This window comes from Anneissia japonica, unplaced genomic scaffold (genome assembly GCF_011630105.1).
Source record: "Anneissia japonica isolate Jap-2015-1 unplaced genomic scaffold, ASM1163010v1 scaffold11151_len745516_cov174, whole genome shotgun sequence".
NCBI classification, from domain to species: domain Eukaryota; kingdom Metazoa; phylum Echinodermata; class Crinoidea; order Comatulida; family Comatulidae; genus Anneissia; species Anneissia japonica.
The window spans coordinates 213,304-239,994 of NW_022744950.1; the positions used below are offsets into that span (position 1 = coordinate 213,304).

The window sequence follows — 26,691 nt, forward strand, 5'->3', positions numbered from 1 at the left end:
ATCACAAACCAGAACTCAAGTCCACTGAATATGATGATCTACTAATAAGGATTTTCCGATATTGATCATTACCCTAAACGTTTGTCAAAGACCACCTATCTCTTATACTCATAAGGTTACTCAACCCATAGCAGGCTGACCAGCAAAAGAGAGCTCTTCTAAATAAACTTAAGTTAATTTAAGTAAACCAACCAAATGTATATAACTTCTTATTTACATTAACTATCAATAGCAAATAAATAATATACAGTTTATATGGATAAGTGTCTATGTTTTCTATTTGTTACCATACATTTTTTTTAAACTATTACTATCTATAAAGAACCTTTATAAGAGGAATGTGAGGAGACCTGTAAAAAGATTAAGACACAGCAAACTTTAAAAAAAGAGAAAATAAATCATTCGGCAACAACCAAAAACAAAAATGCCTCAGAATGTAAGGCGAGACGTTTTATTCCTTGTTTCGCGATGCATAGGAAGGCGGAATAAAAATAAAATTTTGTTTTCTTATTTAGCCAATAGTTTTGACAAAAACATCCAGATGGAGGAGAAAATAAAATAAAATTTTATTGGTGAATGTAAAATAGGATGGTCTAAATGCTACATTTATATAATTAGGAAGAAATATGCATCTTTGGCGATTTCAAAGGCGTAATAAAAATAAAGAAAACATTTTATTTTTTTCTAAAGTTTTTTTTTTTGTGCTAATTGGTCAAAAATAAAAATTTTATTTTTATTTGGAAATCATCAATATTTGCAGTCAGCGGGTTCACTGAACAAGGTATAAAAAAGTCTAATTACTCAAAATAATCAGTGGTGATTAACTAGATGGTCAATGAACCCCTCTGGAATGATTTCGCACTTGGTTAGTGTTTTTTTGGCTGTTGCCAGGGATGCGAATGCCCCTTATGATGCCCTCTGGATCTACCACTGATAATGGAAAGCTAATTTATAACAGAGAGTGTTAACTGTGATAATGACTCGTAATGATGATGGGGATGATAATGACTCACAAAATGATGGCAATGATGACTCATAATAATGATGATGAATAATGCGCTACAAATCACTGACGTATTATATACATTCAGAATAGCAAGTTGTCCAAATAAGGGAAAAAACATTATTTCCTTATGACTAATATGTCAGAATGACAAATGAAAAAAGGTGCGAGTAGGCCTATTCCTGTAGTAAATAGGGAAAATTACCAATGACAAATAAAAAGGGGTACACAGGTCTATTACAGCAAGTCAAAAAGGGGAAAAAAACCGATCAATGACAGATAAAAAAAGGTGCAAGTAAGCCTATAGTAACATGGGATATAGGATAAGGGGAAAAAACAAAATTGGATGCGGTCTATGACTGAAATCTTAAAATATCTTTTGTTTCCTTTATACTTCTTAATACTTCCTTATTTAGTAACCCACATGTTTCCTTCCAGTTGGATTTCCCCTCAAATCAACCTTTTTGGTATCCCTTCATTATTGCTCGAACTGACTCGTGTTTCAAAAGTTCTATCACTATAATAATGTATTTTTGTTTATATAATGCTGTATACAATCCACAGTTCGTCTCGAAGAACTTCAAATATGAAGTCAATTATAATGGCACAAAAGGCAATTTAATTCAACAGAGTAGTAGTTAAAAGTAAACTGCAAATAATTTAGGGTTTCAACCAAATCCATTTCCATTGAAGGTCACTGGCAAAAGTGGCATATCTCGGAGTCTTTGAAAGGGGAAGTTGCGAAGGTGAAGTAGGGGGCCTCGGTGATTAGGCGAGGGATTGTTAGCTTGCATAAGGTGATTTTTAACCTACTTGAGCGTGATTTTTGGGGGCGACTGGGTGTGTGGGTAATGCCCTTAATTTTTTTTTCCAAGTTACAAAACAAACTGGATAAAAAAAAAGAAAATTATATTCAAATTTAAGTCTGAGAGTGCCATTACCAGCCATCTAGATGTCCCATAATTATAAATTTTCTTACCTCAGCCCCAACTATGGTGGGGCTGACATGGTGTAGACCCTCCATATGTGAAAGCCCATCCCTGGGTCCCTATTTTGAATTCCAGGATCCATCACTGCAGATCTCCCAGAATTAACTTCTTCAAACTTGAGACCGAGGTTTTATCATAATGTTGGCCAGACAATTGGAACCACAAACACTAAGATATATGACTATCTTCCTCATTACTGCAGCATCTGTTACGAATCTCATTTCCTGATAAAAATACACAATTATGTTGTATCAAAGGTTGTTGGTGGGTGGCACCCTGTAAATACTGCTATTGAGTTGCTGAATATCCCCCTCAGCCCACACAGCTTGCCTGATTCCATTCGCCAGCCTGTGGGTGAAGGGTAGGGCACACCATTCCTCCTCAATTCATGGCTGGGACAAGATAAGAGTGTGGGTGGAGGAGGATATTCAGCACCTCAATAGTGGTGGTTAAGGGTGCCACCCACCAATAAATTTTGAAATGACATAATTGAGTATTTTTATCAGGAAATGGAATTCATAACAGGTGTTGCAGTAATGAGGATAAGTCATATCTGGTGTTTGTGGTTCCAATTGACTGTGGCGGATCTAGGAATTCTAAATAGAGGGATGTAGGGAGGGATTTAACTAGAAATATTGACATGTGAGGGAGAGGCTTATGGGGGGGGGATGTGACGGTTAAGTGGAGGGATTAGACATTAACATTTCACTGCAAAGCAATGGTGTAACTGGTAGAATGACTCAATGAGCAAAACATGTAGAACCAATGCCAATTTTGCATTCTGCAGTAGGGATAGTGTTGAGCGCGGGAGCATGTAAGCAAGTATTTTTAGTTTCGTAACAACTTTCACCTGATCATGATCTACGGAATTTAGGAAATGATTTTAGTTATGTACAAGTCATTGTTTTTAGATTCAGTGACGTCATAGGCTAATCCTTGATCGGCCTCACAAACCACAGATTACTATCACTATCATAAGCATCATATAATCTTCACCATAACAACCATCATCACCACCATTATTACTTTCATCTTTGCTGTGTATTTCCATAGTGAGTGTATATTAGATATAGCGTCATCATCATTACCACTACCACAAGCATCACTGTTATGACCTTGTTACTTTATATAACATTACTTTCATGTTTTTGTGATTTGCATAACTTCTATAGTGGATATATCCGATATAATTATCATCAACATCATCATCATCACCCCATCATATCATCATGTTTCCCAATACCAGTAAATTTTGTGGTCGTCACAAAACATATCCATATTTTGTATTATATTTCTGTTTTCTTTATTATTTTTCTTGGTTTTTTTGTTTTTGTTTTTGTGTTTACATCACATCACATTTTAAATGCCTAAAAGCTGGCTACATGTCACAAAGTTCAGTAGTATCACAACTGAATATACCAACAAGAAGATAGTCTATCTACAAGTAGATGAACAACCTGCTTTTCTGATATTCAAACTGTTTAACTACCGCTCCAGTGACTACAAACTGCTTTCTATATTGCATTACACTCCATGGACAAATGTCCTTACATTTCTTTACTATTATATTGTAACATATTTTAGATTTCTGCCTTATTAAATTGGCAGTGATTCAGTAATATACTGTACTCATCTATTCGGTAGAAGCCAATTTACTGGCATACTAAACCATTCGTTAAACAAGACGTTTTTTAATTCATTGCAAGGGTCAAATCTTAACTCCTATTCACTTCATCAGAAATCAGTTAAAATCAATTTGGGAAATCTTATACTACAGTGTTTTTTTATGATTATGTTATTCATTTATGTTATGAAATTCAATTTATTCCCAGCCTCAGTATGAGACTCAGATTTTAAAACTTAATTATATAATATTTATTTTATTATTAACATTATTGGTATTATAAACAAAAAATATTATAAATAAAAAATATTAATTAAAACATGTAATTAATAATAACAATAAAGAAAAAAAATCAGTAGTATTACTAGATATCAATAGTTAATAAAAGAAAAAGATAAGTTATAATAATTATAATAATAAATTATATAATTATTATAATTGTAAATTAGTTAATAATAATAAAATATTCAATAGACATTTGCAATAGGCATCTAACCGATTACCAACGAGTCACTCGTGGTAGCTGTTAGGCAGAAAGCGAATCACAATTGCTAATATGAAACCGAAAACCAAACACTGCCATGTGACGATAAGCTTAGCTATTTACAGCCTACTGTAATTGATTCACAGAAACCTCACACATAGTGTAAATAATATGAATACATTGACATCAGCTATACTATGAACACTAATGTATGAGTAATTGAGTGAAAGACAGGAATTTCACACATTCCTATCTATTAGGTGTTACACGAGTTATACAATAAAGGAATTATTTCAAAATAGTTTGGAGGGTGAATTAATGCTAAAATGGTTGAACATATTTATGTTATACAATATTGTTTATGATATCCATTGCAATGAGAATGACGATACACTTAGGAAGCACTCTACATTGTTTAATTATGAAATTTTTCTTCTTGATTTAAAATAAGCAATATAAACCTTCTTTGGTAAATTCCCGCATACTTTCCTGAATTGAGACAGGGAGAATGACCATGGAAGAATGTACTCCAGAAAGAATGTATAGCTTCCAAGATAATATAGTCTGCTAAATACTGCAATTAGATCAAAATTAATATAATAATATTTACAATCCTGTGCCCGGTGTTCTGGCAAAATTTTTTTTTTTGACTATTTTTATAAACTCTGAAACTCAGTTTATTTGATTATGTAGGTTTACTATAGTGTAAAGCTCTTTATTTTTTGAACCATCACAATTTCAGATATGCGCGATTTTAACATAGATCATTCCAATAAGCATCTACCGTATGATATTGTTGCTAAGGTCCCAGAAAATAGCAGACAAAAAAAAATATGGCAGAGGGTGCAGTCCTAAATGTGAAGATGTTTCTGGGTGGTGGAGCATGCGTGCATTCCCGACCCCGTCTATTGACACAACACATTCTCATTGGTCAGTTTTTAAGCCTGACTGACACTCAGAAAGGTCATTAGTTTAATAGGATTGTAATTGACCTTTCCGCTAAACCACGCCCTTTGGATATTGTTGCTAAGGTCCCACAAGATGAAGTGTGTTTGTGGGACAACACGTGTGTTTGTGAGACGCGTGCGTATTCCTAACGTTGTTCTCATTAGTCAGTTGTTTAGTTTGATTAACACTCCGGATAGGTCTATTCTAGGTCAATCTTGCACATCAATCACAAGTGTTCACCCGGTTTGATTTGTGCACTCGATCTTCAGGTTCCATTCTGGTCGGAAATTTCTCGTAGTGGAAAAACGTTCACTTTTACACCGTTAAGCTTTTTTCTGCATAGGTGTTATCCAATTATAAAAGCAAAATATACTTGGTTACATTAGTATAACATTCTGAGGATCACAGCCAGGTATTTTCATGTAGAAGTCTCTGCTTCACCGAATTTGGCTCTGCAACCAAGGAAATGCCTAGAGGCAGACCTGCCTGCCTAAAAAGTGGCTCCAGATATTATTAAAAGCCTACTGCCCCAACATTGTACGACCATTTATTTTTATTCATGGATTTCGTAAAAATTAATGGATCGTAAAATGGTAAGTTTCACAGTAGGGTAAACCAACTTTGCATTTCCTGAAAGCAGGAACTCGGGAAAACAAAATTGCATTCACCAAGCCAAGTATCAGCATTGAAACGATTTCCCAATCCAACAATTGCAGCAAGACAAAGCTCTATCATTTCATCAATAATTTCTTTGTTTACTCAGCAATGTTGGAGTTTTGAGCATCATCATCATACTCTGTCAATATACCATATCAAGGTAACTGTTAGGTCTTCACATATTTGTCAGACCACAGCTGACAGGCATAACTCTCAGATCCTGTTTACTTCACATTGTTCAAGACCGCTACTATTTCTGAGGGATCTGTGGTATCGGGTAACTTCAACATTGCTCTCTCAACGGCTTGCTGGCCAAAGAGAGCACTCAGATGATGTTTCATGTTTCGTCGTTTTTTCTCAAATCCATCAGGCCTCTCTTGCGTCTTTGGTGGGGCAGAAACAACAGACGGCTGCGGTGCATTGCTCGATATAGTTTTGACTTGAGAAGGATTATTCGATGCATGTGAAGAAATGTAGGGTGAATGAGTTACACGAGCTGGCCTAGTATACGGATATGGTTCCATAGGGCCCTTGGAACGCATAGCTCTCTCCGTTGGAGCTTGTGGATACGAATCAAACTGATTAGGTATCTCATGGTAGTATTGTCCAGATTGTGTTGCGTACGGAGTGTTATAGTGTGCCACTGGAACCTGAGGGCCAAAGCCGGGATAGCTAGGCCTCCTTGTGATATGATGCGGTACTGTTGAGACGTATGTAGGCAGAATATCTTGCTGATAATCACTGAAAAAAATAAAAGAAGATTTATCACAGTGATCGCTATGTAGGCTACATATATAATGATTACATGGCTAATGTTAATAATAATAATTATTGTTTAATATTAAAAAATGAAACTGAGAATGTATTTGAGTCATGTACATCACCTATTTAAGTAGGAAATTTACCTTTGAGATCTAAGTTGCATGTGGCTCATTTCACTGGCTAGAGAATTTTGGTAATCCTGTGGGTTACTGGATCGGCCAGGCCTCTTGGTGTACCCAGGAGGAAGCGGCTCAGTATGTGACTGTCCGTACGCTTTCGGTTGTGAAGACACAAGAGGAAAAGTATGATGTTGATTTGTTGCGATGAAATGCACTGGCTCTGAGTGTCCTTGCCCATTGCGCTGTAATTCCTTGGTATACTGGGGTAATGATGATGCTGCGTCTGATGTCCTGCGTGTTTGAGAATAGCTTCCGGATTGGTTTGTTGTATCCTCCCTCCTCGACAACAACGGCGCTGTGAACGATGTTGGTCGAGGCTCTAAACCAAGCTTCTCACCGGTTGGAGATTTTGTTTTATTCCTATATTTGTGATTGTCCTTTAGACTATCAGCAACCGATTTATACCGTGGCCTGTCGGCGTGGAAATATTTACACTTGTTTCCAAAGGTACATTTCGTTCCATAGGGACAATGTGTAATTGGTTCCACTTGAGTAGGTTTGATGCGGAGGAAGTTGTCAAGACTTGGTCCATTACGACCCAGAGGATCATCAGGTGGCATGAACCTGGAAAAAAATAGTTAAATATGAATTACTAAATAATAAAATAACTACTATATTATAAAAAAGAAAATTAATAATATTATAAGGAATAAAGTTTTCATAAATAAAATATTCAATTTTTTTCATACTGTACAAACTCTTTGAAGTTAAGCTTTGTACCGCACACACTGAGCTTCTTACTAAAAGTATATTGATATTTATCCACTGACGGTGTGTTTAACATTTTATTAAAATTATTGATTTATAAAGACCAATATACAAGCCTAGATTATTGCAACAGTCCAGGTATACTTATGCAATAATTCCAGACTATTCTATACTATAAAAAAAACAAATATTTTCTGTACATCCGTGAACTGAATAAAACTACATCATAAATAGTGGCTTGGTATTAACAAAAGCAATATATTCCAAATGCATTATATAACAACAACTTGTATTATATAAAATTCTGCAGAGATTATACAAAGCTGGGAGCATTTAATATAAAGCTAGAGGCCTTTGTATAGAGCTACAAGCATTACTGAAAATCCTACAGGTGATTTTTTTATCAATTCAGCTCCTGTATATTTCAATGGTGATAGCGCATATTCAAGTGACAATCTATTGTCAATGTTAATACCATTGTTTGTAGCTACATTATACAATATCATATGCTATAAATTGGAGCTGTATCACATGATCTAATCTCAGAGCTCAGAGTTCAAAGTTCAAATCCAGGATAATACCACAATGTTTTCATCTTAGTAATGATGTTGGATGTAAAGGAAATTTTAAAAATTAATTAAATATAAGGTATGTCATATACCAATCAACCTTAGGATAGTTTTATTTTATTTTTTTACTGCTTAAACGCTTGTGTCCTAGAGCAAGGCAGTGTATCTGTCTTGCTCACTTTGAAAGTGGTATTCTCGCGTAATTTTTTTTGTACGCATTTTTTCACACATGCATTTCACATACGCATTTTAGGCGTACACATAGTTAATACAACTTACTTGTCTGTGACAAACGCATACATCAGTAATCGTTCAGCAATGAATTTCTTCCATTCTAGATTTTCATTTTGAAGGTCCCGGAAGTTGTCTTTTGAGACGATAATACCATCTAAATCTACGGCCGTTTTAACAATGTAACGATCGTCGTAGCAGGTTTTTCGCATACCGTTTACTCGGCGGGATGGCGTGAAAACCAAAATTCCCTCTCTTTCCAGTTCAATCATTAAGTGTTGATCTAATAAAAATAATGATAGGAAATTTATCAAAATAAAATTTTTCTCTTTATGTAATTTTGTTAAGATTGATCAAATGGTTACGTTCATAATAAAATGTAAAAGTTTTTAAATCTTAGATTATTAAATATATACCTTTTGATACATATATATTTTGAATGTTTTTAGCAAATATAGAATAAGAATAACACAAAGAATATGTTATAACTAGGCCTGTTGTTTATGTGGTACAGTATATGACAGATCATGATTGAAGTATGTTGTCAACATGTTAAAATATTTGTTTCCACCATGCTTGTTAAATCATCCTGCCTGTGGATCTAACAGCATGATATTCAACAGTACCACAAAATAACTCATCCTGAAAATTGATAGGCTTGACCTATGAACCAGGAAAAAGTTATCTCAATAATCCCCTTCAACAGGCTTGAAGGAAGCACAAACACCAATGGAAACTAAATCTCCATACCATGTACACAAAGGAACAATTATTTATCGTCCCTTTTAGGGGAAAATCTGGCCAGCCAAGCCATAAGCCAACCACAGTCTGGATTTGCTATTAGATGTTACTATTAATACTAACAATAAAAACAACATAAAAAAAATAATAAGTAGACTACAATGTTATAATTATATTTTTTAGTAATCACTTTTAACAATTGTATTTCCAATGCCAAATAAGACAAACCAGTGGTTTTTCACAGAATCGTTAACACATGGCACACCGAAGTTTAATTATTATCAATCTAGTTAATCAATGTTTATGGTAATGAATTTAGGTAATGGTAATTAATTTTAATTATCATTTTCATTTAACAATTAATTACATGAAGCAGCTTTTTTAACTCAAATTTTTGTTAAATTGATTAAAAACAGAATAACAAATACTATTTTCATTCACTTTCCACAACCAGAAATTACTATTACTTGGTGCTAAAAAAAATACTTTCCTAATACTATACACATTAATAATCAGCAAATTTAGTAAAATCTTACAGGGAGCAAGAAACATGCATGCACAAACAAACTTACTACTTAAGAAAATTCACTTTAATAAATGAATTTTAATATAAATTTGGACAACAAACCCAGAGAAATTCCTTTAAACCTTACGCAAAACCATCGATATCAAATGCATTAAAAAATGGAACATAACTGGTGCGACTCCAGCATAAACCATTTAGATTTGTTGGTGTGTGCATGATTGAAGGATCCAAAGTATCATATTTTATGCTAACAAAAAAAAATAGGAACTAGAATTTCCTGGCTAATGATTAATTCCTATTCTTCACTTCCGTGGATTGGATACTGTAGCAACAAGCAAAATATTCCAGCTCCGACCACCATGATGCCGAAACCTTCTTATTTCTTTGTAAGATTTTTGTTTAATGGTAGACATTTATTTGTTGATTGGGTTATACATTTTGACCTTTCTGAAAGTAAATTTAAAATACAATTCCGGATAACCAAATCCGAGCCATAATATTTGACAAAACATCATGTCTATATTTTTAAAAATATTTTTAATGTTATTTATTAATAAAAATAAAATGCTTCTCATTTACCCTCAATTAATGTGTTTGGTTTTGAAGATTCCTTTCGCCATTCTGGTACAAATACGATGATAGTTGAGTGCGACCTCTTCTTGAACCAGTCAACTACAATCTTTATTCCTCTACATTCAAATACTTCTTTACGACCAAAGCTAATTAAAATTAAAGGTAAAATCATATAATTATTACATGTCTATCATATATTACATGTAAAATCATTCCAAAACATTATTACGCATATTATTTAACACAGGAAAAATATAAGACAAATGAAATCTTATTATAAAAAAAGAACATGGGTAAAATCATGTATAGGAAGTTATACTATGTTATACTTATGGGTAATAATCTTATTCTCTAATCATGCAAGTCAGAGCTTCCAAGTCTCCCAGATTCTCTTTTATTTTTCTATGATTTTAACTTATTTTCAAAATTAGGGCTTCCAGTATGCTAACCTAAATTTTCCCATTCTTGTGCATTAAATACGGCAGACACATTAGATTTATTGAACATTCTAGGCAGCAATAAGTTGTTAACAGTGAACTAAACCAGCAAAAGCTCTTTGTTTTTATATTGAACAGGGTGATAAATTTATACGCGAGCGTGTCCTTGTATATGAGTTTTGGCTACAGTAGTAAACAGTCGGAAACCTCTGCCTGTCCTGCACGACGTATTTACATCTTCACTAAAAATATATAATTAATTATTATTATTTAATTATCTACAACTACCTTTGTACACTATTCATGGTATACTTTCTGCACTTTGATCATTAAATTTAAAAAATGCAGTGTTAAAAACATTATTATTATTATTATAAGATATTTAAATGTTAAACATACTGTACCTCATGGCAACGTTGCTCCCATCAATGATGATTGGACGGAGATTTTCAGCATCATCAATGACTTGCTGACAATCAGCGACATCACCAGAAATCGTAATTGAGTTGTTCCTATCAAGATCTGTTGGGGTAGACGATGAACGTTCTAAAGCCCCCAACACATCATTTCTGTCTGCATCAGTCCCAAGCTGCGGTAAAACTTGATCTAATTGATTCCTCGTATAACCTAACTTAAGTACAAAATCTAACATATCCGAGTATTTTTTTATCGATGCTTCATTTTGATTTTCATCATCATCATCATGTGCCTGGTTTAACAGTAAATTCTCTTTGGGTGTAATCTCACGATTTCCATCTGTCACTGATATTTTACAAAGATCTGCAGTGTCCGTTGTGATATTGTTCGTTTCTTTGTTAGAAATATTTGAGTCGAACTCGGTACTAACAGAAGAATATTGATCGCATACATCTGCATTCCTCATTATTTCTGTTTCTACCAGCATACATGCCGTTATTAAACTGAATTCCTCCGATGCAGTTATCTTCAGTTTGTATTCATTTGGAATATTCCTAATCACTGCTCCACATTCCCGCTCAAAATTGTCGATTCTTTTTAGAATCTGTTCGGTAAGTTCTGGCGGGTATGGTACCGTCTGCTCAAGTTCACTTCCACATAACGCCAGGACGTATTTCTGTAAAAGAAAAAAGAAATTATATAAAATTAAATAAATATATAAAATATAACTTAGGAATCCTGTAGTAATTTAATTTGGATCTGGATTAATATTATATGAACAATTTAAAAAGTCTTTCTAATAATATTAGAAATAAATAAATTTTTAAAAAATATCTTTTTTTTTATACATAAGATTGCGATATATTTCTGATCTCATCAAAAAAAATTTTAATATCATTTTAAGCCAGACAAAACAATTTAAGTAACAGAAACTAATATTGTCAAAAAAGAAAATACTAAATTCACATCATTTAAAATGAAAGAGAAAAAAAAATAACACACTGGTTGAACCATCGCACCAACTGCAGTGAACCAGTATTAAAGGTACAGTGTCAAATGCTAACAAGCATAAGAATTGACCACAACTATGCCCAGTAAATGTTGTTCTGTAGAAAATACTGAAGGTTGTCTTATATATACATTTTGAAAATAAATTCTTCATAAATATTACACTTTCCACCCACTATTCAAGATGTACATTGCAACATTGTACTGATGACGAACCAATAATCAACAACGCCTTTATCTTCCCACGTTCAATTCAAAAGTTTGGTTTGTCTAGGCCTGCCCAAACCAGGACACGAACTTAGCTACTGTTACCTTTGGACCCAAGCATAAACACAATATTTTGCTGACCAATGTTGCACTGCAAAATGATTGTTTGATTATCTCTAGTTGTATATGAATGTAAATAACAAAGTTCACAGCCAAATAAATAAAACAATACAATGTTAATTATTGTTTAGAATAATTAAAATAAGATATGGACATGAAGATCGTAGACTTCAGTTGAACTTGTCACTCGCTAGGTATGCTGGAATACTGTACATAGAATTAATAGAAATGGAAATTCCCTTCATAGATGAATAATAATGCATAGCAGTATTCAAGTGTTCTGATTGGCTGGTAGGAGTCAATAAGCCATTGTGATTGGTACATCACAGACATAGAAAATCCCACACTAAAAATGTATAGCTTTCCTATAATAGACTTACAAAGTTAATGAATGATGGAATTAGATGAAATTCTACAGTGAACTTTAATCATCGGTTTATTAATGTTGATGATGAAAATTTGGGATATTCTAAGTTATAATAATAAACAGAATAGTATGATGATAGAGATTTCATGGTATTGCAATAGTTTAAACTGGAAGTGTTGACTTTTAGGATTCTAGGAATATTCCTAACAGGTTGTCAATTTTCCGAAAATTTCATATTGTGTCTGTCAATGTCATCAACACATTTGGCAGTTTACTCATCTTTGTGTTTAAAAAACATGAATCCAGGTACAAAAGTAGGCTCCTAACAAAGTTATGCAATTATTGGCAATGTTTTTTTTAATTAATTGAAAATTTTAGCCAGGCCACAGTGCAGCACAAGTACCAATATTTAATGGATACATTGTCCCATATCCCACACCATTCCCATGTGAGGTTCATCATCAATGGTAGCTGGTTTTTATCTGGGTAATTCAGCACAACAAATATATTATCTCTTGACCAAGTACTTAGCAGCCCATACTGTAGTACAATAATATTTTATTCTGACTAAATTTAATTTGGAGGCCAATAATATGCTAAGCATTTCTTGAAAATAAAAAATATATTAGCAACATTTTGATAGAAATCAATAGAAAATAATTTATACAAATTTAGTTTTGTGAGAAGGCAAAAATAAGGCTTTGGGTGTGTGTCAAGAAAACTTTGAAAAATCAATGACTACAATGATTTAGGCTACGTTCAGACTTGGATATAAGCCAGGCTTGAGTTAAGCCCGGCTCAACGTTAAGCCGGGCGTTCAGACTAGCAGGTATAGCCAGACGAGAATTTGCATAATAATAAACCGTAACCAGGAAACGTGTTTCAAAACATTGCTCGCTAAAAGTACGCTCGCTCACACCGTACGTAATTGAATGCCGATTGATCATTTCGTCACCCGAAGTCAATGCAAGACCCCCGCAACGATTAAAGCCCGGCTTAGAAAAGTTAAACACGGTGGCGCCAGGCCTAGTTACTATAGGAATAGAGCCCAGCTTGAGATAAGCCACCTAGTTCAGACTGGCAGGTGGATAAACCCGGTGAGTTGAGCTGGGTTTATCCACGTAGTCTGAACTAGGCCTTTGTCTTTTAACTACAGGTATAGTTTTTATTCTTCCGTTGACCATGTTACGCACATGTTGAATAGTACTTCCTAAAAAATTGTAATGAACAGAATCTCCAGCAATGCAAACACAATGGCTACCAACCTCTTGCTACAAGCATGGAGGAATGTTCATACTACAAGATGGCTACACTTGTAACAAATGTAACAAGCAACTGCACTGCTATAGCTTGTATGGAAATGTTTCTCCAATATTTTTCAACATTAATGTTCAATGATGTTAAGTCTAATAATTGCAAATGGGTGTGGCAATCTTGTTCTGATTGGACGACGAAATATGAACCAATCGATGGATGTTTTGATAAGTCATGGTTTGTTTTTAGAGACAACATTTCGTGCAGAGACTCTTTTTTTTTATATTTTCATAATTAAAATCACTATCGTAGACATGAGAGGTTGTTGCTTTTGTGTTTGCATTAATTTTAGCCAGCATTGGTGAAGATCCTGCTAGTACTTTTTGGTGGACCTGTAAAGGGCAACCTCTGTGTCGCTTATACTTACTATAATGGCATTGAGATCACTTTAGCGGTTTTGTCTGAATACACCCTCCTGGTATGATTTAAGGGTAAAAGGGACCATTGACGCAACACCTACAGTATGACCTCTCACTAGCTAAAAGCAGTGGCCTGGATATTAAGCAGCCCTGGGATTAATCGGTATTATTTTCGCAATACCGTGGGCCCTACTGGTGCCCCGCAAAGATCGGAACATGTAAAAAAACCCCTTCAAATTACATCCTAAAAGAAAAAAATGCAGAATGAACAAAAATCCGCAGTGTACTGTAACCTAATGACTGGGCTTAAGGCCTTTTCGTTACAACATTGCTCCAGACTAATTCACTTTTACAACTAATTGCATGGCAACGAAAGTGAACTACAGTAGTAAACATTGAAATGGTTGCCAAGCTGGTGTTATTCAATTACACAGCCTCCTTTGTGGATTCAAACCTCAAAACTTGTTTCATACATTTGAATAGTTAAATATTCATCTGAAGAATCTGTAGTAGCTGATCAGTGCTGCCAACTAGATATTATAGTCACAAAAGTTGTTTTCTATTATTTTTTGTTTTGTTTTTGTTTGGGTTTTTTTTTAGCACCAACTCTAAATGTCATAACAACAGTATTCAAATCTATAAGGGTTGGATGATTTATGGTAGGTGTTTATGTCATTGTGCATACCTGTGTCTAGGTGAAGCTCTACATGCAAGTATGCACAAACATCATGAGAAATTACAGTATGATTATTTGTGTATACATAGATATTTTAGTGCTGTATGATCTTGTGTATCAGTAATATCAGTCACAAATATCCCTATAGTGCAGGAGGCAAAAAACAGTGGTTCTAAGGTTTTCCATCTGGTCTGCACCAAAGAGGTGCAAATAATTATTCAGAAGAAATCCCATCTTTGCTAGTGGATTTTCTGAGGGAACCTCTTTTCAAGTTCACAATTGTTGATTACAATTGGTACTTTGTTGCGCTAGTTTGACCTTTACACTCTTAAGCCCTTGGAATCGGTTAGTTTTCGAACCTGTGGCCCCCACGGGGGGCCCTGAGTGGCCCCTGCCCCCCCAGAAAAGTAAGACCCGATTTGCTCCACTAGCCTCCCCCCCCTCGGGCCTTTAGCCCCTCCGTCGGGCAGGTCCTGGCACCGTACCAATCCATTAAAATATCCAGAATAATATAAAATATAACAAAGATATAATAGCACCTGCTCTACCGTACAGTATAAGAAATTAACACTCATTCCTGGAGTCCGACTATTAATAGCCAGAACCGGGGTTGAATGCGACGTAGTTGGAAGCCAATAACCCTACAGGAAGGTCAACAACAATAGAGAATAGGCCACATAACTATTGATTGTCAATGCTAATAGTAAACAGAGAGATTGTTTGTGCCAGTAAACTACAACACATTTGAAACTTAGGACATGGAAAATAAAAGTGAAATGAAATATGCAAGTTTGAAGAACTGAACAATATTTTTATAGGCTTCCATGTTTTATTTAATTATCTGTTTGTTATCAATATTTTGTAAAAAATACCGATGCATTATGTTTTTTATACTTAATTATACGGTTTTTTAAATGGGTTGAATGCACACATTTATCTTCTGCTTGGTTTCAATGATTTCTGTTAGTGACAATAAAAGCTACAGTATCTTGAATCTTGAAAAATCTAAACTAATTTCCAAATTTTGTAATTTTAAAAAATATGTTAAATTCTATACTATTACTTTACTACTACTTTTAGCACATCCTTGATAGAAATATCTATGATTACCACAGTCTTATATTCACAAATTCTCAACAATAATATTATAAAGTTAAAACATTGACCTTGGAATAACATTTTACATGGCACGTACTAAGCGTTTTGCAATGTTTGCCGATTGATCATACTTCCTCCTATTGTACAAAGGAAAGCAGTTATTGTTTACCAAGAGTGTCATTACTGTATACTGTAACCTGTACAAAAAGGAAATAATAAACTCAAATTGAAAAGTGGTTCTCACGTGCTTATGATAATGATATTAGCATTATGCAATTAGGTAGGCTACTGTACATTATACAAGGTAAAACCTATATTTACATATATATTGAGAAAATAGGCTTACAGTAATTTTCATTAAATTGTGTAATGAACTACAGGTGGTTCAATGAGCACAGTATAGCCTACTCATTTTAACACATAATTGAAACTAAATGAGGAGGTTGATGGAGGTGGAGGGGTGGGGGTTGAGCTACAGTGTAATAAACAGAAACCATCATGATTAAACAACAGTTATCTGCATTCCCTAATTGAAAAAATTTGACAGCTTTAGATCATGGCTTGGCCTTACCAACATAGGAGGTGGGGGAGGGGCTTAATTTTCCCCCTCCCATAACATGCCTAAAAATGAGTCCACGCTTGGATTGGGTCCCACTCTTCTGGCCCATACTGTTTGAAATCCTGGCTATGGCATTGGATACAGTAGTTCAGTTCTGTTGGGTTTATAAAAAAAATTATTAATCATACTTGAGAATAATTCCCCCGACATATTTTCAAACCCCTCACACCCATATGATTGCCAAAAATAAAAATTAGCTTCAACAAAAATGCCATTGACCCTCCATTCAACTACATGCCATCATGAACATTGTAATACACATCGTTTGCAGGGGCGGATTAGGGGGGAGGTCGGCCTGGCCCCAGCCCCCCCCCCCACCTTTTTGGGAGGTAAAAAAAGAAAAGAAAAAAGAAAAAAAGAAAGAAAAAGAAAAAAATGATAGCCCACAACGCCTCAAATGTTATTTTCGGGCGTCTAAAACACAAAAATTTCGCGGGGGCATGCCCCCGGACCCCCTGGGACATTGTTGTTTCGATCAGCCCAAATTTCGGCCGCCCCACTTTTGGACATCTCTGGATCCGCCCCTGGTTTGTACTGTAGACTAGGTCATGTCATCCTCAATTATCGTATTTTCCATTCCCATACTGTACTACTACACCTTTTTATTAGAGGCCAATTCCCTTCCCTTCAGTCAGTACCTTCATGAGTTTGAATCCATGTAGACTCCAGTCTGCTTCTGAGTCCAACATTTTACTTTCTGAGAACTATTTGAGAGTGGGGGCTGTTCCTTCAAATCTTTGTTTTATTGATGAATCTGCACCTCATACCATACAAAGGAAGATAAGTCCAACATACATTGAAGGCTATACAGTAGCTCCATGCAAAGATTATAGGAAGTGTGCCAGGGTTAAGGGGCTTATTTGTTATTTCTGCTGTAGCCAAGACTTTTTTATACCTAATTTAGCGAACCCGCCGACTGCAAATATTGATGATTTTGAATAAAATTTTATTTTTGGCCAATTAGCTCACCCGCATACACAAAAAAGTGAAAATTCCAGAAAAAATTAAAAATTCTCTTTATTTATATTACGCCCTCCTCTGCCTTGAAATCTTTAAAGATATGTATATTTCTTCCTAATTATATAAATTTGAAGCATTTAACCATACTATTTTACATTCACCAATAAAATTTTATTATCATTTTCTCCTCCATTTCCAATGTTTTTGGCAAAATTATTTGCTAAATAAGAAAACAAAATTTTATTTTTATTCCGTGCCACCCCCCCCCCCCCCCCCCCCCACCCACTCCAATGATCTTTAAAAAAATAAATACCCAGAACAATGAATGATTGATGATCTTAAAGCTCTTGTATACCCATGTGACCAGCTCTGGCAAAACCAGCCGCTTGTAGGAAAAATAAAAAATTATGTTTTTGGTATTTTTAGATTCTATATGAATTCATCTTTAAAACAGTGTTTATTTGATGGAAATTGGTTGAGTATTAGCAAAGTTACAGTATGCATATTTAATTCATTGGATATCAGTCATGTAGGTTTAAGAAAAAAAACTTTCAAGACTCCACAATCAACAGTTAATTATTAAGATTTGTATTTTTAAATAATTCTAATAATATATTTTTTAGATTTAGTGATTGATATTGTGCAGAAATGTTCTTCAACATCTTTTGTTTCATCCATCTACTGTGCAATCACAAACTATTGAAATCAAAGTGTATTTTTTAGAATAAACATTTTGTTACTGATAAATCATCCATGATATAATATCTTTCATAGATACTAAAATGTTTCTATTCAAAATAGTTAATTTTCTGTTCAAGATTCTTCATGTTCACATTTTCTTTGAAATCCATAAAGTTCAAAGAAATATTAGCTAATACTACTACTTAATGTAGTTTTGATTTCAGAGAAATGCTTGACATAGGCCAATCCATTGATTTTTTTTCCCCGATAATCAGTAAACAATATATTTGATGGTTAGTTTTATTGAATTACTAAAACGCTATGCAAACCGTTTCCCCCTAACAAATACGGCAAAATAAACTAAAATTGATTAGAGACAGGATATGGTGCGACCTATGACTCAGTCAGCATTTGCTATAAATACTGACAAAATTTTCAATTTCTAAAGAGATTATTAACTAGTATACTGTACATATGGTATTATTCATAGAAAATCAAATTATACAGTGTGCCAATATTTATTAGTGGGAATTATACATTTGCAATTAGCTTAAAAATCTGTTATGCCACAATATTATTCATTATGCCTACTTATTAGAACTAAACAAACAATTTATACCATATTTAAATTTAGACATGTAACAAATGACTCACAAGTTCAATCTAACAGTATTTTCATGAGAAAGTCCAAAAAAATGTGGTGACTAATTATTGAAGGAAAACAATTTCTTCTGGTGGTAATCAAAATACAGTATGTCACAGCTACTGTAATGCTGATGATAAAAGAATGTTTTCCAGTATAAAAACATAGTTGAAAATAGTAGAAATCAAAAATAAGGATATATTTAGTCATCATTATTTTATGTAACTGCAGTCAGTATTGTTCTAAAGTACTCTTTATGTCTTATATAGTACTTGAAACATTACCTCTTCATGGTGAAACCTGAAACATGCATAGTGCGCCTTTGATCTTTTTTGGAATTGGCGCCTTACAAATTTCTGATATTATTATTTATTATTATGACTGTATGTAATTTTTACGGTCATCATGGAGGGCATTTTGCGGTTAGTAAAATATTGAAAATATTTACAATAAAAAAAATCATGGTCACATGTAAATTCTTATCTTATCAATGTTAACATTATTTATAGTCTTTAAACCAGAAGATGACAAATAGTGGCTAAAGCAGCTACTGAATATTTATACAACTATACTATATTATATTACTGTATATTATAGTATATTACATTATATTATATTATATTATTGTATATTATATTGATGTTGTGGGTATATTTTTGCTTACAGCATTGTTCTTTTCTATGACTTAGCTACAGTAAGCAATTAATATCAAATACACAAAATATAATCAATAAACCTCACTGTATGAATTATTGTACTTTAATAAAAATGTACAAAAAATGACCTTTCATATTATGTTAGGAAATTAAGACCAACTGAAAAAGTGTACCGGTCTTTATTTTATTTATATTACAAATTTTAAATTCTTTTTCAGTTCGATTGCTACTATGATTTTAAAATGTGATGTTTGAAATCTAGTATGTACATAAATATAGGCCTATACCAGACTTTTGAAATATGCTATTGCCCAAAATTGCTATAATATTGGCACCTTTGGTCTCTTTTAATGTTCAAATCTAGACATTACTATACTGTTAGCAAACATTAAACCACTTGCAAAATATGCTTAAAGTATTAACCTTCTTTTTCTGTTGCAGATTTTTGACGAATGGGCAAATGTTCTTACTTGAAAAGGTGAAAATATAACTTTGGTTCGAAAGCTTTTAGGCCCCATAAAAAAAATTATTAGTTTATCACCCTATCAAAGAATAAAAACTGATGAGGGAGGGAGGTTTTTTTTTTGTTTTTTTGTTTTTTTGTTTTTTTGCTAATCCCGCCCCCATTTTACCGATATCACAAGTAAATCAATGGTTAGAGACACATATATAAAGTCATAAGAATGGAATCAAATTTATATTTAAAAAATATGTTTTTGTTGTACCAGTAAGCATATTTGCAAGAAACCCTGAGCTTTTCAAGTGAAAAAAAGATGGAAAAAGGACCATTTAAAATATGAATATATGTTGATTGAAAAAAAAAAAAAAAATCAGATTTTCCCCAAAAGTGATGAGGGAGCGGGTGATAAATTAATAATTTTTTTTATGGGGCCTTATATAGTTTATCAGTAGTATAAAATAAAAGAATTAACAAATTAGTTTGGTGCTATCTGTCATATGCCAGATTAAGTCGAAAATGAAAGAGTACAACAGGAAGCACAAAGCATAGAACCAACAACAGGGCGGAGCCATAATAAACTCACTCATGGGTTCTGAGGAAAATAAACAATAACACTCAAATCAAATCTTACAACTGGTTTACAGTACTTGCCGTTGAAAATTGTATTCAAGTTTCTTTAATTGATACATTAGGGAAAGTCCCTAGAGTACAGTAGTTTTAGTTTACTATAGAACTACTACTGCACATGTAACTGTAACTCAGTACTATAGAAATAATTATATTGTTCACAATAATAACGTAAATTATAAAATCTTACAGCTGTTCTACAGCAGAGTATACTGTAGTGTATGTTGTTCACCTGCTGTTGCAGTTTTTCTTTTAAATGATACTGTAGTAGGGAAAGTCCCTTCAAGGACTTAGTTTAAGTTTATCAATAGTAGTACACTGTACTGCCTAATTACTCAGCATCAAACCAGGATCTCACAATTCAGGAGAGTATCATTGCACAGCTGCCCACTTTTATGTTAAGACAGTCCATGCTACCAATGCTTTATGTCACGTATATCTGGCTGTACTGTATGGCTGTACAAATATGACATGATACATATTTTTATATTTCTAAAACTTTTTTCTCTGTTTATTCATTTATAATTGTTATTTTAAATTAGTATTCATTTTCATTTTTCATTTTTCTTTTGCTAATTCTGACATTTTTTGTTATTATTTCATTTCCTATGTTTCTTTTTTTATGCATTGAGGGTCCCTAATGATCAGCTCCAGCTGGATGAACGACCCTCCCAAAATTTTAGTGAAATAAAATAAATAAATGAAGCCCCTACATGAGAAAACAATACATATTATTTGTAACAAATGTTTAAGATCACCCTGGGGCAATTTTCTCTCCTGAAACATACAGTAATAACCAATTACGTGTACAATCTGAAATAATAGGATGTTGTTTAGAAAATCTGGTGAGAGAATGATGTTAGCAATTCACAGGAGTAATCTCCCTACCTTACCAAAGTTCACGGCCAATTAGTATTTCAAGATGTTTATAAAGGGCCTATAATTTCTCCCCATTTTATTTTCACTAAATTGTGAACCAATGGAGAAGTCGTCCACCTGGTAATGATAATGGTTCTTATCTCACTGAAACAACTGAAGAAATTCAAAGCAAAATACTAATGATATATTGTTACGCAACAAACAAACAGTAGCCTTGCAGATTAACACTTTGCGGATTCATAATTATCAATTCAATTTGAAGGTCACATATTCTTTCCTAGTTTTACCGAGAAATTGGGAAGTATGTTAACTGTATTGGTGTTGAGGTTTTGTGAATATAGTTGAGTGCACAGTGAAGATTTGATGTACAATGTGCATATTTCATGTCATGATTCCACTGACTAGAGAATTGAACTACAACAAGCACTCCTTTGTCAGGTAATTTCTGCCGATAGGCATACGAAATATACCTTAGGTGTGAAGTCTAGGAATGCAAATCTGATACAGCCATGAAGGTATATTTATATCTCCGTACCAGTGTACAGCACATATAGTACCAGTGCCACCTTCATAAAATCTGAAGGTTAGATCCCTCAGACTGACATTGCTCCAAATTTTAATCTATGATTTACAGATGTACCATAAGTTCCTACATACACAGTATTTTCATTCATGCAAGAACACTTTCTGAGGTCTTGTACAAGAGTACAGAAGCCCTCTGCACTACCAACTGGGCCTTCCCCGCCCAGACCATGATCAGCACCTAGCTGCTCCACTGACCTCCACTGAGAACCTCAATCTTAGAGCCAACTGCACAAGACACATTCAAATTTTTGGACTACATTTCAGTTGCTTAAAATCCAACTGAGTCATACAGTAAGACCAAAACCAGCATACTTCCTTGGGTTTATCAGGGAGTTATTCAATACCTCTAAGTTGTATTTATTTAGTCAATAGTTTGAAATAAGAAATTCCAAATCAATCAATAATATCTAATCTTGCCTTATCAATAGAGCTAGTGGTTTCAGGTTGAGAAAATACATTATTGCTCGAAGCAGGCAAGAATTTTAGCCATAAGGGCGACCCCTCAGGCCTAGGTCTACATAATGACATAATAATGCAGTCAACAATGGTCAACAGCAATGCTTCTAAAGTAGGTGTCAACAATTGACAAGTAAATTAGGCCCTAGGCCTACTACTATTTTGCTAGGTTTACAGTGGTGTAACGCCCCTGAAATCAGTGCTGCTGTGCTGCCATCTATTGGTGGCACAAACTGGTCGTAATTTTGACCCTAATTTTGTGCCCTGGCCCCCTAGCCTAGGCTAACACTGCATAGCAGGCTAGGCCTAACCTAGCTTGACACTCAGGCCTAGGCCTACTACTCTAGGCTAGTGGCTAGGTGTAGGCCTAGGAGCCTACTTAGTACTAGGGGCCTACTACCCTATCGTCAATTTGAAGAGATCACGTATATTTTTTTATGATTTAACAATTTAAAAGCCTTACTTTTGCTGTCTTTACATTTTCTCGGCTGCTTTCAGCGCCAGAATTAGCAATCTGTACCCACATATCATTTCCATGTCCGTAGTTATTGGCCCCAATAATTCCTCCTGAGCCATATCCCTGATCCACTAAGTCAAGACCAACGACAACTCCAAATTGGTCTTCAATTTTACGTTTATTTGCTTCTAAAGTCTTCCGCGCTAAATCGCGTATAACAAATTCTTCCATCTTTGTTTTACAAAATATATGTCATCTAAAAGAAAATGTATAGAGTTGTTTAGTTAACATAATCAAAGGCGATAGATCCATCTTCCATAACGGCGTGACTAGCCAGCTCTAGCGCAGGAAATTTCCTCAGTAACCTACCAACAACTTATGTACAATGCGAAGGCCTCCTTCTCAGCAGCAAGAAATATTGGTGGCTGACTAGACAATTTATAATCTGAGCATGCGTCGTGTAACTCCAGGAAGTATGTGAGTCAATAACACCAGTTGTCTTATATTTATAAACTGTCCCCTTTGTATATCTAATCATTAATTCCGGGTCGGTACACTTTATAAATAACAATGTTAATGATGAGCTAACTAAACCGGTTCACTGACATAATTCCAATTAAAACCTTTTTAAGTATAAGCTTTAATAATTAGATAATAATTAAATGCAGTTTCGAGATTCTTCATAGGCCTACCTGTTCCCTCCCAGGGCGGGCGTGAGTGTTTTATCATGGTTTTATTGTTTTACCTGTCTGGTACATTATATTTCAGGTAAATAGACTAGGCCCTATGTTTCGTAATAATCAACGAAATCAACGGACATGTTAAGAACATCTCCCTGTTAAGAAATTGTCACGTGAGTTCAGGGTTTGATTCGCTCAGCAAAATTGAAACTTGAGAACATTTACAGGCCTATCAAGTCTACTCTAGTTCACATGATTAATAAAAACACTCATCTTTTAATATTGGTTGATTAATGGGCCTACTAGAAATTCAAAATTCATATTGAATATCAGAATAAAAAATATGCTTTGACGCAACATGACTGCGTAAACTCGGATGATGACTAAAAACATAACAGGATAAGACGAATAGGCCTACGGGCGATCAACCCACGATAAAAAGAGTCATGGTGATTCATCCATCGAGATACGGGAGGAAATACGAGAGTTAGCACAGTCGATCGTTCGATTCTACCTGGCAATCCGCATACAACATCCACAACTAAAAGAGGCGAAGGAAATTGCAAATTGTCTTGCAAATTTCAATTAAAAATAAAATATTCAACGAACATAATATGTTCATGGAGTTATTAGGCCTATTTCAAGAAGTTATTAGCGTTTTACACTGAAAATTAAAACTCGAAAACAATCCGCGCCAATTAACGGACGTTTTAATAGCATTCCCATATCTGGTATTTGCTCTAAAATATTAACAATTAAAGTTTCCCGATGTTGCATCAAATAAAAATGCCAGGCCTAGGCCCTATACGGTATCAAAAATATGACATATGCAACGGCGGCGGAACGGGGGCAAGGGGACATTTTTCTACTGGGAGACCTGCCCCCTCCCCCTCACTCTTGTGACGGTTCTCAGGACCATTGACAAGCATTTAACGAACTGAATGTCATTATTATTATTATTATTATTATTATTATTATTATTATTATTATTATTATTATTATTATTATTATTATTATTATTTGGTGCTTAAAGACCTTGTTTATTGCGCCCTATAAATCGATTTATTATTATTATTATTATTATTATTATTATTATTATTATTATTATACAATATAGATTTTTTTTTCATTTTCAAAAGAACATTACAAGTTCCCTTTTTGAGTTGAGCATCCAGATGTTGATTGACGTCTGTAAACGCACGTCTGTGAAGTTTCCTTGAAACTTACCTCGCGTGAAGAAAACAACTTGCGTGAATTTTGTATTTTAGGCACAGGGCGGAGGTAAGCACTCTTTATGTAGCGGCGCTCTAGTTCTCTTTATGTTAACCATGAAGATGTAAATGTAACTGACTGGCTTCAGTAAACCATCAAACTAGCATATAACCACATTTAACTTCCATCTAATTTAACCAAAACAATAAGATAATTAAATAGGCCATTTATTAGTTATCTGAGTGTTAACTACAAAATTTACAGTGGGCCTACACTGTAGAAAAAAAAAATCTTTCGCTTGACATTGGTATTAGTCATTTATGAAACAAAATGATAGGCTATGTCACATGTTATATTGAACAGTGGCGGCTTCAATGGGGAGCTCAGTCGGCAGGACCCCTACCCTCCTTTTTTTCAAAATTATAAAAACAATGGAGAAAACAGAGAAAATTGTATTCAAATTTAAATCTCCGAAATTTCCGGCCATCTGAGATAGTCATATTTTTTTCTGTAATACCTCAGCCCCAACCGTTGTGGGGCTGTGGTTTGACACTCCATTAGGCTTCCTCTATCGACTTCCTGGAACCGCCACAGTTTGAAGTACCATTGCCGGGCTCCTAGGTGTAAGGGTAATTTTTTTTATTCATCGGGGGAAAAAGGTAAGATTTCGTCGGGGAATACCCATATCAAGGATACCCCTCATGATAAATAAGCATTGTGATCGTGGAAGTAATCTTGACATCGAGTTTGGTCGAAAATTACAACAATTATAAAGTCAAATTACAGCTTAATGCCTATAAAATAACTAATACAATTCACCAAACTTCGTCAAATATCCATAGGCGTAGATTGGGGGTGGGGGAGGATGGGGATATATCCCCCAATATTTGACAATGTGGGGGGGGGGTGGTCCATTGTATCATCCCCCCACCCCAATATTTTGACTATGTATGGGATAAAATGGAGCTTTACACACTTCAAAAGACTGTCAAAGAAATAATTTGCACTGTCTTATGCGTATTAATGTTGATCACAAAATTATTTTATCTGGTACCAATCTAAACTCTTCTTTCCTTAGATGTTAGATGTGCTTGCAAAGAGAGCCACATTTCACACTGAAGGGTACTTGTGTACTACGACAGTAATGTTATGTCAATTCCAAGATTGTTTAAGGTTATATCGGTTGATGAGGATTTTATTGATTAGGCCTATAATAGCAAATTGCATCAATTTATTTAAAAAAAACAAGGTTTCCAGGTTCAGAGGGGGGCACATCTCCTGTCCGCACAAGGGCACACATTGGCGCTAACACCAGGCGCGTAACAGGGGTCTTGGGTCAGAGTGGGTATTTATTTTCCCGGTTAGTAATTTACCATACCCACCCCACCCCACTTGCCATATAAAAAACAATACGACATAGGGCTTATCTTATTTATAATATAGGCCACACACGTGTGTTTGAAACTAAATACAGTATAAGCATTTTCATCGTGGTTTTATTTATTACAAACATATTCTTTCACCATCAATACACATTGAGGTCCTTCTTTGAGGTTAAAACGATCTATCTTAAATTTGTCTTTCTTGAGTTTGGGACTATTATGTGTTTAAATAACTTAAAAGGATAAACCTAAAAAAGCCCTAAAAAATGAGCGCGAAACGGGCAAAATATTTTTGTGTTTTTAATTCTAATTTCGTCGGAATTGATGAAACTCCCTGAAATGTGCAATTTATAGAGGAAATTGGCCTACCGTAACAAGAAATGCGCGCAAAGATTTT

The 26,691-nt window shown here is 34.4% G+C and overlaps 1 protein-coding gene across 2 annotated transcripts; it reads right to left on the bottom strand.

Annotated features, from left to right (window-relative positions):
- Positions 1-5,152: 5,152 nt before the first annotated feature.
- Positions 5,153-23,450, bottom strand: LOC117119753 (probable ribonuclease ZC3H12D). 2 transcript variants are annotated; one of them, XM_033264622.1, is made up of 6 exons: positions 23,027-23,450; positions 10,836-11,524; positions 10,001-10,140; positions 8,203-8,437; positions 6,611-7,210; positions 5,153-6,446 (listed from the first exon to the last, which is right to left on the bottom strand). In XM_033264622.1, the coding sequence occupies exons 1-6, from the start codon at positions 23,249-23,251 to the stop codon at positions 5,930-5,932; spliced, it is 2,406 nt and encodes an 801-aa protein (XP_033120513.1). In that variant the 5' UTR covers positions 23,252-23,450; the 3' UTR covers positions 5,153-5,929. The 2 variants fall into 2 exon arrangements, with proteins under 2 accessions (XP_033120513.1, XP_033120514.1); XM_033264623.1 differs by lacking the exon at positions 23,027-23,450 and adding an exon at positions 11,851-11,988.
- Positions 23,451-26,691: the final 3,241 nt, after the last annotated feature.

Bases quoted from the DNA above. Each gene is read 5' to 3' on its own strand.
- LOC117119753 (XM_033264622.1), bottom strand. From the start codon at position 23,251: ATGGAAGAATTTGTTATACGCGATTTAGCGCGGAAGACTTTAGAAGCA. The intron at 10,141-10,835 runs GTACAGTATGTT...AATTTTAATTAG, and splicing joins GGGAGCAACGTTGCCATGAG to CTTTGGTCGTAAAGAAGTAT. The intron at 6,447-6,610 runs GTAAATTTCCTA...TATTTTTTTCAG, and splicing joins ATGCAACTTAGATCTCAAAG to TGATTATCAGCAAGATATTC.